The sequence below is a fragment of the Clinocottus analis genome, unplaced genomic scaffold, assembly GCF_023055335.1.
Source record: "Clinocottus analis isolate CAN_PGR_092001 unplaced genomic scaffold, fCliAna1.0.p SCAF_17, whole genome shotgun sequence".
NCBI classification, from domain to species: domain Eukaryota; kingdom Metazoa; phylum Chordata; class Actinopteri; order Perciformes; family Cottidae; genus Clinocottus; species Clinocottus analis.
The window spans coordinates 14,803,962-14,815,927 of record NW_027175898.1 but is presented as its reverse complement, the minus strand read 5'-3'; the positions used below and the strand labels follow the sequence as shown (position 1 = coordinate 14,815,927).

The following is an 11,966-nucleotide window of genomic DNA, read 5'->3' as shown; positions in this document are numbered from 1 at the left end:
GAAGCCAATGTCCGAGCAACAAGCGCGCGGACCTGCACCGCCGAGCGCGTGCACCTGCGAGGTGTGCATGAAGTTTAGAGAGAAACACGAAGTATGGGGAAGGTTTAAAACATCAGATCTTCTCTGCAAGAGAACAGCAGCAGATGAGTTGTGTGCAGGGTGGATGCAAACCGACTTTTTAATGAAGGGGCTCGACCAAAACCTTCTCAGTTTGGCAGATTTTTGTTATTTTTGATCATTTATTTTGAATAAAAAAGACAATGTGAACTGCACTGTGGCTCTTAGTGTGTCTGTTTATGTGATTACAAGTCATAAACAAACTGCATAATGAAGTATTACAACAGGCTTAGTCGTAAATGAAGTTGTTATCTCATTGTCATTTAGTTTCTTTCAAGTACATAATTCATAACTCATCAGTTTCTAAAACATTTTCCAGGTCACTGTGTAACTTGAACAGGGCTTTGAGTTTGCAGCTTCTAGTCTGATGATGGAGCAAGCAATTGTCTTAATGAGGTCTGACATCTCATGACCTGGAAAATTGGTGGCTTATGATGCTGTCTGTCTGTCTGTCTGTCTGTCTGTCTGTCTGTCTGTCTGTCTGTCTGTCTGTTATGTAACTGTCACTGGGGCAACTGGGTGTTGCCTTCAATACATTTTACAGGTATTTCCTCAGAGGTTTTTAAACTGTTTATGAAAGGTGTTTTTCTTCAGAAAGCAGTGCCAAAAATGTTTATATGTTTCATGTTTTTATAAATAAACCTGTTGTATACATTATAATATTTGAACCCTTTAAAAAGTACCAGGATTAACGAGAAAACTAATGTAATCTCTATTGACAGCAGAAGGCTTTTTATAGCTCATTTTTAAGACACACGAGTCGGGAAATAATTTAAATTGAAGATAATTTGTTTTCATAAAGAATGCGTGCTTGATGCACGAGACATCAGGAGATCTGTGATGCACGATGCGTCTGTGAGTCACGGTGAAATGATTTTTCAGGCTTTTCAAACCATCACATGCGGTTGTTTAGAGCTTTTATAAACGTCCCCTGATTCCAATATTATAAACATGTCCTTTAATTAATAGGAGTGACATTTATTGTTGAATTAATATCAAAATGTTTTTAAAAAAGGCTTATTTCAGACCTTTATTTTTCTTTAAAGAATGAGCGAAGAGTACACACACTAGACTGTACATGACAAGCCATTTTTTGATGAGACGTGACTGTGAATTATCTGTATTATATTATTCCTTTATCGTTTTTAAACTCATCATTGTCATGCGTATGAGCTTTTGTGTGGCCAAATTAAATTTTGTCAATCATAATTTTGTCAGAGAGAAAAAACAAGTTCATGAACCAATTAAATTATCTTTCTGATGTCATTTCCTGTTAAAATGTTTATTGTTGTTCTCCATCGTATTGGCAGGACGCCGTAAAGCCACGTTAGCGTTAGCGTGCCGACCTTCAGCGTTATTGTTTAACCCTGTGTATTGTATGCATTTGTTCAGCAAAATCTTGAGGGAAAAAAGTATATCTGCAAAAAAAAAATCACTTTTAAAAGATATTTTGATCGTACCTATGAACATCCAGCATGGTATGAGCCAGATTGCCCCCAAAAATGCCTCCTGGAGCGGTCAATAAGACACCTTTTTGGAAAGATTAGGACCTAAAGAATCTGAATCGGAAGAAGTTTCAGTCAAAACAAACTGTGTGGTTTGGTTCAAAAATGGAAAAAATACGTATTTAATGCCAAAAGATTGTCTGAATGGGGCATGCTGGGACTTAAAATGAGCGCGGGAAGGTTTCCAAAAGGTTCATCTGCATTTTCTCGGATGGGCTTTTGTGACGTGTTTCTTTTTGTGTGTCTTCCAGTTGAGTTTTCGGTTTCCAGACAACTTCAGAGCAAAGACAATGAAGCAAAGGCCACCGAGCTGAGCCAACTCCGTTCAGAGGTAACAGTCAGAAAGGATGAAGAGCTCCATCCTACTTTAGTAAAGCACTTTACTCATCATGTTTATTTTTTCTGGTGACCAGAAGATGTCATGTTCTGTCTCCTTTTAGATATATCTTCTTTCATGGCAACACAATGTGGTTTTTAAAGGGTGAATCTTTCCTCCAGCAGTGACTTCCCTTCAAACAAAAGTGATGTGTCACCTCAGTGAAGAAGAGCTGAGGGAATATCAGAGGAGAGAACATCCCCAAACTCATGACAGACATTCATGTTAAATTGGTCAGATGCTCCGAGACACTGCGGCTTTCATGGGAATCTCCGTCTGAAGCCAATGAATCAATTAGACTCACAACATCGTCGGCTAAGTGGAAACTGCTGATGTTTTCTCCACTGATTACAGTAACCTGACAGCTCCCTGGGCCTGATGCAGGATCATAATTGGGGATTTCAGGTTATTAAATATAAGTGCATGCCTGAAAATTAATTATTTTTTACTTAACGGTCAGCAGAGTTTTGTAGTTTTGTTTGGATCGTTCCATGTTGTTGTGGTTGTTTTTGTTGGAGAACAAAATCGATTTGTTTGAGCGGAAAAAGAACCAAGAAGTCTTACAAATGACGTTCTGCATGCTGTAATGCAGAGATGATCACACCGCAGCTGTGGAGACATCGATTACTTTCATTTATGTTGGGGCACCAGCGAGATGGATTGGTTTCTCTTTGCATGACTCCAACAGTTTGTTTCACTTTGCAGATTCCTCAGCGGGTCGTCACATCAGTGTTTTGGATTTTTCCATTGAATGTCATTTTTTTTTGGTGACGCATTCTAAAGAACAAACATTTTAAAGTTTTGCCTCCAAAAAAAAAGCATCTGCAACGCAATCGGAGTGACATGTAGACACGGAGGAGGAACGCCAACATGCAGAAATAGACTTTTGTCCTTTTGTTGAGCAGATTTACGATCTTCCTTAGTGAAGAAAACATTCTTGGCACGTTTGCGATAGAGCGTTTCCCAGAGTTTCTGTCCCTCCATCTGAGCTCTGAGCCTCTGATACGAGTTCACCTCATGACATGGTCTTTTTTTTTTTTTTGGATAAATAACACGCTGCTCAAATCAGAACCAGCTGACTGAAGAGAGGAAACTGCATTAAAATGTGAACTTTTAGCTGCATGGTCATGCTGTTCGATGCTGAAAATCCATTAAAGAAATAGTTAAGTGCTTTTAATGAATATCCATTAAATAGTTTGCGAGACTTAAAAAGTGTTCAAATGAATGAAACTGAATACAAATTAATGTTCTGGAATTTTCTTTCATGATTCTTATTTTATTTTAGGACATCATTGTGTTTGTATTAAACAAAAGGTTCAGAAAAATGTAATAAATGCCAATTCCAAACATTGTTTTTAAGCTTTTAGTCTTTGATTTATTTAGTTTTTTAAATGTCTTTCTTTGTTTTTCTACATGTTAGTCCAGACAAAGATTATTTAAATTGATTTGACCTTAAATGACCTCAGTATGAGTTCAAATTGTGACACAAACATGTAAAAATAGATTAATTTCTTTATTAGCAGCGAGGGGATGAGACATTTCCTTGTTTCTCAGACTTTGTCGAGGTGAACTTTATAAAAGTTCCTACCTTCGTCTCACAGAAAGGCCTGTTGTACCATCTGCTGGACAAAACCAATACTGAGTTTAAAGCAGAACGGAGACCAATAAAAGCATCATCCGATTTAATGGTTTAACAAAAAACCTTAACTTAGATCAGTGTTCTTTAAATAAAGATCTAAAGAAGTAGTTTTTTCTCTGTGAAAATGAATAAATCAGACAAGCCTTGAGTTGAACATACACAACTTTACGTGGTGGTTAAAGGGACAATTTAGCTTCATTCATGGAGTCTTTCAAGTTTCAGATGAGCGTGTTCATGCACAGCCGAGTGATGAGTCAACTTTGCTCTAAAAAAAACGCCCTCTGATAAACCAAACCACCGTGACTCAAAGTCATCGGAGGCCGGTGGAAATTACGAATCAAAGTGATGTGGAAAATGACTGGCAGCCTCCTCCACATCAACTGAAGAATAGATCCTCTTTAAATACATTTTCAAACCAGCCATTTTCTGGCTGAGTGACTTCTAATCCCCTGACAGTTGTTTCACGCTGCGAGCAGCAAGAGGACGAAGTGAGATCAAATATCATGAAACTGAAAGGAAGTAACTTCATCGCTTGTTATCACACATGGACACTTCAGTCCCGCCCCTTTTGGAGGACAACTTATCTGAAATACTTCCTCTTTACTTTTCTTCTGCAGTCAGCGTGACCTCTGGTCCTTCATAACATCTTACAGATCTGCTATTATTGGCTTTTTAGCCACACATTAATCTCTTTTCACAACCTCTCCATCGCCTTATTAGACAAAACATGCACTTTGGTGACAGATTCCCCAAGAATATAAAAAAATGTAAACATAAAACATATCAGTTATCATTTTCACGAGAGATTTGTCTTCGCCTGAGTGTACGTCACCTTCTGCCTCCATGTGACGCGTCAGGAATGCAGAAAGTTTTGTTTCTAAAAGCATTTCCTCTTGAACAGGTGTATAAGCGATGATGGGGAAACATTATTCTCTCTTAAGAGTCGTCAGGCTGCGACTGAACTATTATTTATATGATGCCCGAAGACGCTGCTTGTTCTGCATCTACGGATAACAAACTCCCATAAGAGTATAAGGTCTGTACGTTCTCTTATTACGGGTTCACATTGTCTGTATTTCATAGGCGAGGCTGAGACGGCTTTTTAAATGTGAGGAAATATCAACTGAAGTTACAGTTCAAATAAGAAAAGCTGGAATCGAGGCCTCTTTACACTGAAGCCTGTGGAAAAGAGTTTAAAGTAAAGAAAGACACACGTTAGATGTTTGAAAGCAGCAACAAACGAGCCTTCTTTGTGCTTTTTGTTACAATACTAAGTATTGTAAGACTACACACACACACACGCCAAACTACTTTTATACTTTTCTGCTTTAAAACGTGTTCGGTAAGTCCTGAAAGGAGATTAAATGTCCTGGATGATCACGTGCGGTCATCTCAGAGTGCCCGATACCAAAGAAGTATAAAATGCTCACAGACATATTGATTACAAAAGCTTTTGATTGGTGTGTTGGAACCCCGGCCTGTTGGACGTCTTCAGACGTAGTCAGGACACACTTAAACATTTCACTTTTAACTCGAAAATAAAATGCTTTTAACAAGAATAAGATAAGATACTTTTAACAAGAGGATAAGATCCATTTAATAAGAAGATAAGATCCATTTAATAAGAAGATAAGATACATTTATTAAGAAGATAAGATACATTTAATAAGAAGATAAGATACATTTAACAAGAAGATAAGTTTGTTACAATCAGACCTTGTTATTTTATGTTTTTTTTTACTTTCCTTTCAGTGTTTTTATCTTTAAATCATGACCCTTTTAGGAGTCTTAACACCTCGGAGTCACTGCTCTACTTTACAGACACCATAGATTTTCTCCTCAAACCGACTCCAACTAATCAAAATCTTTTGGTTTTCTCGTCTTCGGTGTCGTTTATCCCTGCAGCCATGAGAAACAGGCTGAGAAGCCTCCAACAGGTGCAGGCCGACTCCGAGGGCGCCGGCCCGTCGGAGCTGGACTGTGTCTCGGATGTTGCAGCCGCATCTCATCCCGCCCGGGACCAGGAGCTGGACGGCGTCCTGCAGGAGGCCCGGCAGATACACCTGGAGATCCAGCAGATCCAGAGCGACGTGGGCGAGCTGAAAGACGTGAACCACCGGGCCTTGAACGCGACCTCTCACCCCCAGGCGCCCAAGCGGGACGCCGGCGCCATCGGGGTGGACGTCAGACGCCGGGGGCAGGCGGTGCTGCGGCGGCTGCACGCCATGAACGCTCTCAGAGGGCGGCTGGAGGCCCGGCGGGGCGGCTGCGACCCGGCGGCACGGATCGCTCAGACGCAGTACCGGTGTCTCAGCGGCGCTCTGCGGGAGGCCATGCGCGGCTACAACGACGCCGAGGTGAGCCACGGGGAGGCCTGCCGGCGGCAGATCCGGCAGCAGATGGAGGTGGTGGACAGGGAGGTCAGCGCCAAGGAGCTGGACGAGATGATGGAGAGCGGGGAGTGGAGCGTGTTCGGCGTCCGGGCGGCGGAGGAGGAGAAGGAGGAGGAGGAGGAAGAGGAGCAGGTGGAGGGCAGGACGGCTCGCTCGGCCTTCCTGCGGATCGAGGGCCGACGCCGGGAGCTGCTGGAGCTGGAGAAGAGGATCCAGGGGGTCCAGGATCTGTTCCTGGACGTGGCCGTGCTCACGGAGGAGCAGGGGGAGGCCGCCGCCGACGTCCAGAAGAACGCGCAGAACGCTGAAGTGACGGTTCAGGAGGCCGTGGTCCAGCTGGACGGAGCGGTGGCCTCTGATAAGAAGAACCCCTTCAAGAAGCTGCTCTGCTGCTGCTTCCCATGTTTTAACAAGTAGGTCTGGAGAGGGTCAGTGGCTCTGGTCCTCTAGTCCTCTGGTTGTCTAATACAAGTCCTCTGGTCTTCTAATCCAAGTCCTCTAGTCCTCAAGTCCTCTAATCCTCTGGTCCTTGTGGTAAAAGCTGAACTACAACAAGACATTAAGACAATGTGCTTCCTTTCATGCTACTTTATACTTACTCATCCACCACAATTTAGAGGGAAATACGTTCGTCACTCCAGTATAATGACTGACAGCGTTGGTTACTTTGTGATTTTAAGATTTTACCTGATGAAACTGATAAACTGATGAAATCGTTAAATGTTAAACTACCCCACAGGAAGATACGACACCATATATAACACTTTATATAACATTATCTGTGTTTTTTGATGCATAAAGTGTATTTTGCTGATGATACATAATTAATATTGTATAATAAAACTTTGGTCGAGCTCAAACAAGTCTGAAAAGTATTTAAATATCAGAATTAAACGCTTTGAAGGCGAGAGGCGCCTCCTTCCTGGAGCCACAGCAGAGATGTGTGTGTGCGTGCGTGTAATGTGTGTGTAATGTGTGTGTGTGGGGCGTGATCTTCCGCCTTAGTACCTGCTGCAAGCTGTCAGTGTCAGTGTAACGTGGGTGTGTGTGTGTGTGCGTGTGCGCGTGCGTGTGACTGCGAGCAGCCGTCGGGTGAGCCGAGTCTCCTGCATGTTGTGAACATATAACGGAGTGAAAAAGAGGAAATGAGTGTTTCGTGGTCGCCTCTTCTGCTGCAGCGAGTTGAGTCGAGTTGAGCCGGCGGAGGATCCCGCAGCGAGGTATTTGTTCTCCGTGTTCTCACATATAAAATGTCAAATAACTCATGCACGGAGTCAGAACTGGAGTGTTTCTGTCACCGCTTTGTCGAGTTGTTGTCTTTTGTGATTTTTAAATTTGCTTTGAGGTTTAATATGAATGTGTTGTATTTAGTTTTATACGACTTTGTTTGTGTGGGAAGTAAAACACAAGTTATTAGTAATTAGTTTACTGCTATGAAAGCGTCCCAGCTGAGGAAGTAACCTTTATACTCTCGTGTCTTCAGCAATACATCTAAAATAATAATTCATGAGAATGCTTTTTGAAATAAACTAACTTTCTCTTGATTGAATTTTCCAAGTTATAAACAACAAAAAGTGTTAAGTCCATAAACACGTCATAACTCAATATACTGCAGATATTTTCCTAAAATATTTACATGTCTCTAAATGTAACGTGACATCTTTTGACATTAAGGGGTTAAAATATGATAACTCCAGAGGTGGAAAGAGTATTTAGATATTTTACACAAGTAAAACTACCAGTACAACGCTGTAGAAATACTCCAAGGCATTACAAGTGAAAGTACTGCATGTATAATGTCAGTACAGAAGAATGTTTAATGAGAAACCTGTAAAAGCAAGTGTAAATACTCTATCCAGAAAGATGGACTGGTGATCAGCATTAAGATGTCAGACAGTTTTAGCCTTTAGTTTAGTCCACTGGTTCCCAACCTGGGGTTCAGGGCCCTCCAATGGGTCGCAACATAAATCTGAGGGGTCGTGAGATCAGTTACGAGATGAAGTAACAACAAATTTCTACTAGACAAATATTTCTTCATCTTTCCAATAATTGTTCTGGTTTCATAAAGGAGCTCAAGCGCTGAACTGTTTGTTGTTACTTCCTCTCTGCTCGGAGCCCCGTTTGTAATGTTGACCCTCTGTTGTTGTACAGATTGAACAAACAAGCTGTCATGTGTTAATTTATGAGCTTTAGGGTGCTGCTATAGGTGGATTGTGTAACCTTTAGACCTTCTGTTCACAGCCTTTGTGCTAAGCTACCTGGCTGGGTTGTACGTAACACACAGGTATGATCTCATCGCGCTCTCCATCCCAAAGAGAATAAACAGCTTCCCCAAAATGTCTATTTGTCTCACGACTCGAGGTCAGTAAAGGCTCCCGTCTCCTCTTGCAGGCGAGATGAGGGACCGACTGAGTGAGCTGCAGACCTTCACGCCCATTCCCCAGCTCGAGGAGAACCCCGACCCCACCGACGAGGATGAGGAGCTGGAGCAGCACGCCGTCGTGTTCGAGGGCGAGGACGTGATGGACGACATCTACAAAAAGGCCCAGGCCATGAGGAAGGAGATGCAGCTGCTCAAGCTGGACGTGAAGCGCCTCGGGAAGCAGAACACCCGGTTCCTCACGTCCGTCCGCAGGATCAGCAGCATCAAGCGGGACTCCAACGCCCTCGGCCGGGACATCAAGGCCCGGGGGGACGACATTTACGCTCGCCTGGAGAAGCTGAGGAAGCTGAGCGGGGAGCTGGAGGAGGAGCACGGGCCGACGTCGGCCGTGGCTCGCATGGTGCGCTCCCAGTGCGTGTCCCTGACCGGCGCCTTCCACGACGCCATATCCGAGTACAACGAGGCGGAGATGGTCCAGAGGGAGAACTGCAAGACTCGCATCCAGAGGCAAGCGGAGATCATGGGCAAGGAGGTGAGCCGGGAGCAGATCGACGAGATGATCGAGACGGGCAAGTGGAACGTCTTCTCCGACAACCTCCTCCTGGAGGGGAGGACCGCCCGGTCGGCGCTCAGCGAGATGGAGACGCGGCACAAGGAGCTGCTGGAGCTGGAGGGCCGCATCCGGGACATCCACGGGCTCTTCTCCCAGATGGCCCAGCTGGTGGAGGAGCAGGGCTGCATGGTGGACAACATCGAGGCAAACGTGGGCGCGACCGAGGACTATGTCGCCAAGGCCACGATCCAGATCAAGAGGGCGGTGAAATACAAGAAGAACAATCCGTGCAAGAAGCTCTTCTGCTGTTGCTGCCCGTGCTGCTAACGAATGGCCGGCGCCATTTTTTTATTCAGATTCAAATCAGCTTCCTGTGCAAAGATGCTTTAGTTTGTGTATTTATTGAACTCAAATGAAGGCCTGACTTCCTTGTGAAGCAGTGGTATAGTGTCCAAACACACTCGCTAGTCGCCGATAGTTCCTGCTGTTCTGAGAAAAGGCCCACACGACAAACCACACAATCGAATGCAAATATACAATGACATACAGGTTTTACATTTCCTGACAGTTACTGAGCAGAATGTTTGCCTGATGATCTATGATTCAATACATAACCCTCAGCTTTAATTTCCAGCTTTAAACTTTACTTAAGTAATGTAAATACATATAAATAGACCAGTTTTTAGCAGCCTGGATGTTGCTGCTCTGTTAAGTGGAACTGTAAGTAGGTTTATTTCGTATGACAGCCATTGCTTAACCAGCCTTAAGAAACTAACAGCCCCTGGTTGCGGTTAGCTGTGGAGCAAAGTTAGATTTGTGTGGATTGTGCAACCACCCCCACGTATAGTTATCACCGGCTTAAAGGCAAAGGGCTTTGCGTTTCTCAAGATGTGTTGACATGAAAGACGACTCTCTATGTAATGCCTCCACTTTTCAGATATTAAACTGTGTCATCCTCAAGCTTTTCCTGTTTTTTTTCTTCTTCTTCTTCTTCCTATAACTGACTGACAGTCAATCAGATTTTTTATTCAGATTGTTCCAAACAAAAAGAGCACCGGAGTCAATGTGTGCATGAGTGTTTGCTTAGGTAGTCGATAGAGAATGGGAAACTAATCCGGTCAGACTACTCTCTGTTTGCGCACCGGGCCTATCTTATTGTTTGAGAGGAGAGATACTCAAATAAAATATGTTCCTGTGTGTGTGTGTGTGTGTGTGTGTGTGTGGCGGTCCATCATCCACTGGGGGAACCGAAACGTAGAAGCCATCATCGCCTCCATACTGTCGTCTACATGTACTCACACATCAGTGGGTGTGTTCACAGTTATTGCTCATGGGTCATTAGGGCACTTCCTCAGCACCGCTGTGTGGTTCGCGGCGGGAATTTACCAACAGCGTGACTTGGCACCGTGACGTCAAACATTTACTCAAATCGGCCAACCTGTTGCGCTTAAAATACAATTTTCATTGTACGTAAAGTCAGGTCGGACTTTCTTCTGTACCAGGATGGCCGAGTGGTTAAGGCGTTGGACTTAAGATCCAATGGACGCAGTCCTCGTGGGTTCGAACCCCACTCCTGGTAAAACGAGGTTTTAATCTAATTATAATCTGTGGAAAAAGTGACAAGAATGGAACTCGAGGTTTCTTCTATTTGTCTTCATTGTGTTCAACTACTTCCTACTGCCATGTTCACCGTGTGTTCACGTTGTTAAGCTCTGACATGGCACCTCGGGAAATTACATTATTCTACATTTTAGTGTGTTTTTTTAACGTTACATAATCTCTGGATAGCGCAATGACGTTCGTTTGTGCCTGAAAAGTTGCGACGTGCTAATTAGCTAATTAAACTCGCTGACACACACCTGCAGACAATTAGCAATCAAGCCATTGAGGTTCAGGTCCCGGGAGAGGAAACGCCACAAAACTGATACAACTAAACTACTACCTGCCACCAGGTAAGATTATGACATCGTGTTTTCATTTGCAATAATGATTTGGGGGTAAATATTTTAATAATGTAGCATATTTTTGGCGTTAAAATCAATATGTAAATGCATAATCTGGTCCAAGTGTGTAAAAAAACTTTAATGCATTCCTCATGTCTTGACTGACAGGACTTCCAACACAACAAAACGTGGTTGTTGAGTTGTGATCGTCAAAACCACAAGACCCCTTTGGCCATTCATTTCAATTGGTATAACTAGTTAGTTATAAACAATTTAAATGAAATGCCAATTGTTGTCACTCGATTACACGTGAATATATCTGTATATTCTGTTTTAAAACGCACTGCTCCTTTATCATATTCATCAGGCTCTGTACTGTATTTATGTTAAAATGAAACAAAACCAAGTCACGAGCTGGTTTATCACAGAGGAGGATGTTGACTAACATTTCTGTCTTCACAGTATCCTGCTCGTCCTTATTGTGTGGATCTGGCGCCATCTGGTGGTGAACAGGTAGAACACACAATGCACACAGCACAAGTATGATTTTTATGGAAACATTAAAATATATTAAAGTCCCTAAAACGCCAACTTCATCTGTATGGTCTTGTTACGTATTGATATTTTATTTTAAAATTATTTATTAAATTTTGCTGCCATGCATTTGGTCAAAGTTTTGCGAGCTTGAACGAGTGTGCGACTACTTTTTCCTTCAATTAAATAGTTTATCTTGTACCTAACCTAAATATTTGAAAGTGCGCACGGCTACCTTTCAACAATTTCTACTGTTAACACTTATGTCAGATGTAAAACTTTTGTTGGACACAGGTGAGCTATAACAAACAAACTTAAACAACATTTATAAACAGAGATCCTCTTTATTAAAATGCTCCAAAGGTCAAACAAATGAGGCTGGTATTATGTGGTGAAAAACACAATTCAGCAGGAGTGAAAACAAAGTGCCTGCAATGCATTACTAAAAAACAAACAACAAAAGTGATGTGCTGCAGATTAAATGCATTTTATTTTTTATTGTTGAACCTCAAAAGAGCTGAAG

General features: G+C 42.7%; 2 protein-coding genes and 1 non-coding gene across 3 annotated transcripts; all 3 read left to right on the top strand.

Moving 5' to 3' along the window:
- The first annotated feature begins 5,544 nt into the window (after positions 1-5,544).
- LOC137787836 (syntaxin-11-like) lies at positions 5,545-6,447 on the top strand. Its single transcript, XM_068580574.1, has 2 exons — positions 5,545-6,114; positions 6,157-6,447. The coding sequence occupies exons 1-2, from the start codon at positions 5,545-5,547 to the stop codon at positions 6,445-6,447; spliced, it is 861 nt and encodes a 286-aa protein (XP_068436675.1).
- A 674-nt stretch (positions 6,448-7,121) lies between these two features.
- Positions 7,122-9,723, top strand: stx11a (syntaxin 11a). The gene is made up of 2 exons (XM_068580838.1): positions 7,122-7,250; positions 8,422-9,723. The coding sequence occupies exon 2, from the start codon at positions 8,427-8,429 to the stop codon at positions 9,291-9,293; it is 867 nt and encodes a 288-aa protein (XP_068436939.1). The 5' UTR covers positions 7,122-7,250; positions 8,422-8,426; the 3' UTR covers positions 9,294-9,723.
- Positions 9,724-10,463: 740 nt separating this feature from the next.
- On the top strand, positions 10,464-10,545 carry trnal-uaa (transfer RNA leucine (anticodon UAA)). The gene has a single exon. It is a non-coding gene; the product is annotated as a tRNA-Leu (tRNA).
- The last annotated feature ends 1,421 nt before the right edge of the window (positions 10,546-11,966 follow it).

Excerpts from the sequence above, each read along its gene's own strand:
- stx11a (XM_068580838.1), top strand. The coding sequence starts at position 8,427 with ATGAGGGACCGACTGAGTGAGCTGCAGACCTTCACGCCCATTCCCCAG.
- LOC137787836 (XM_068580574.1), top strand. The coding sequence starts at position 5,545 with ATGAGAAACAGGCTGAGAAGCCTCCAACAGGTGCAGGCCGACTCCGAG. Across the intron at positions 6,115-6,156 it reads GGGAGTGGAGCGTGTTCGGC|GAGCAGGTGGAGGGCAGGAC; the intron begins GTCCGGGCGGCG and ends GAGGAGGAAGAG.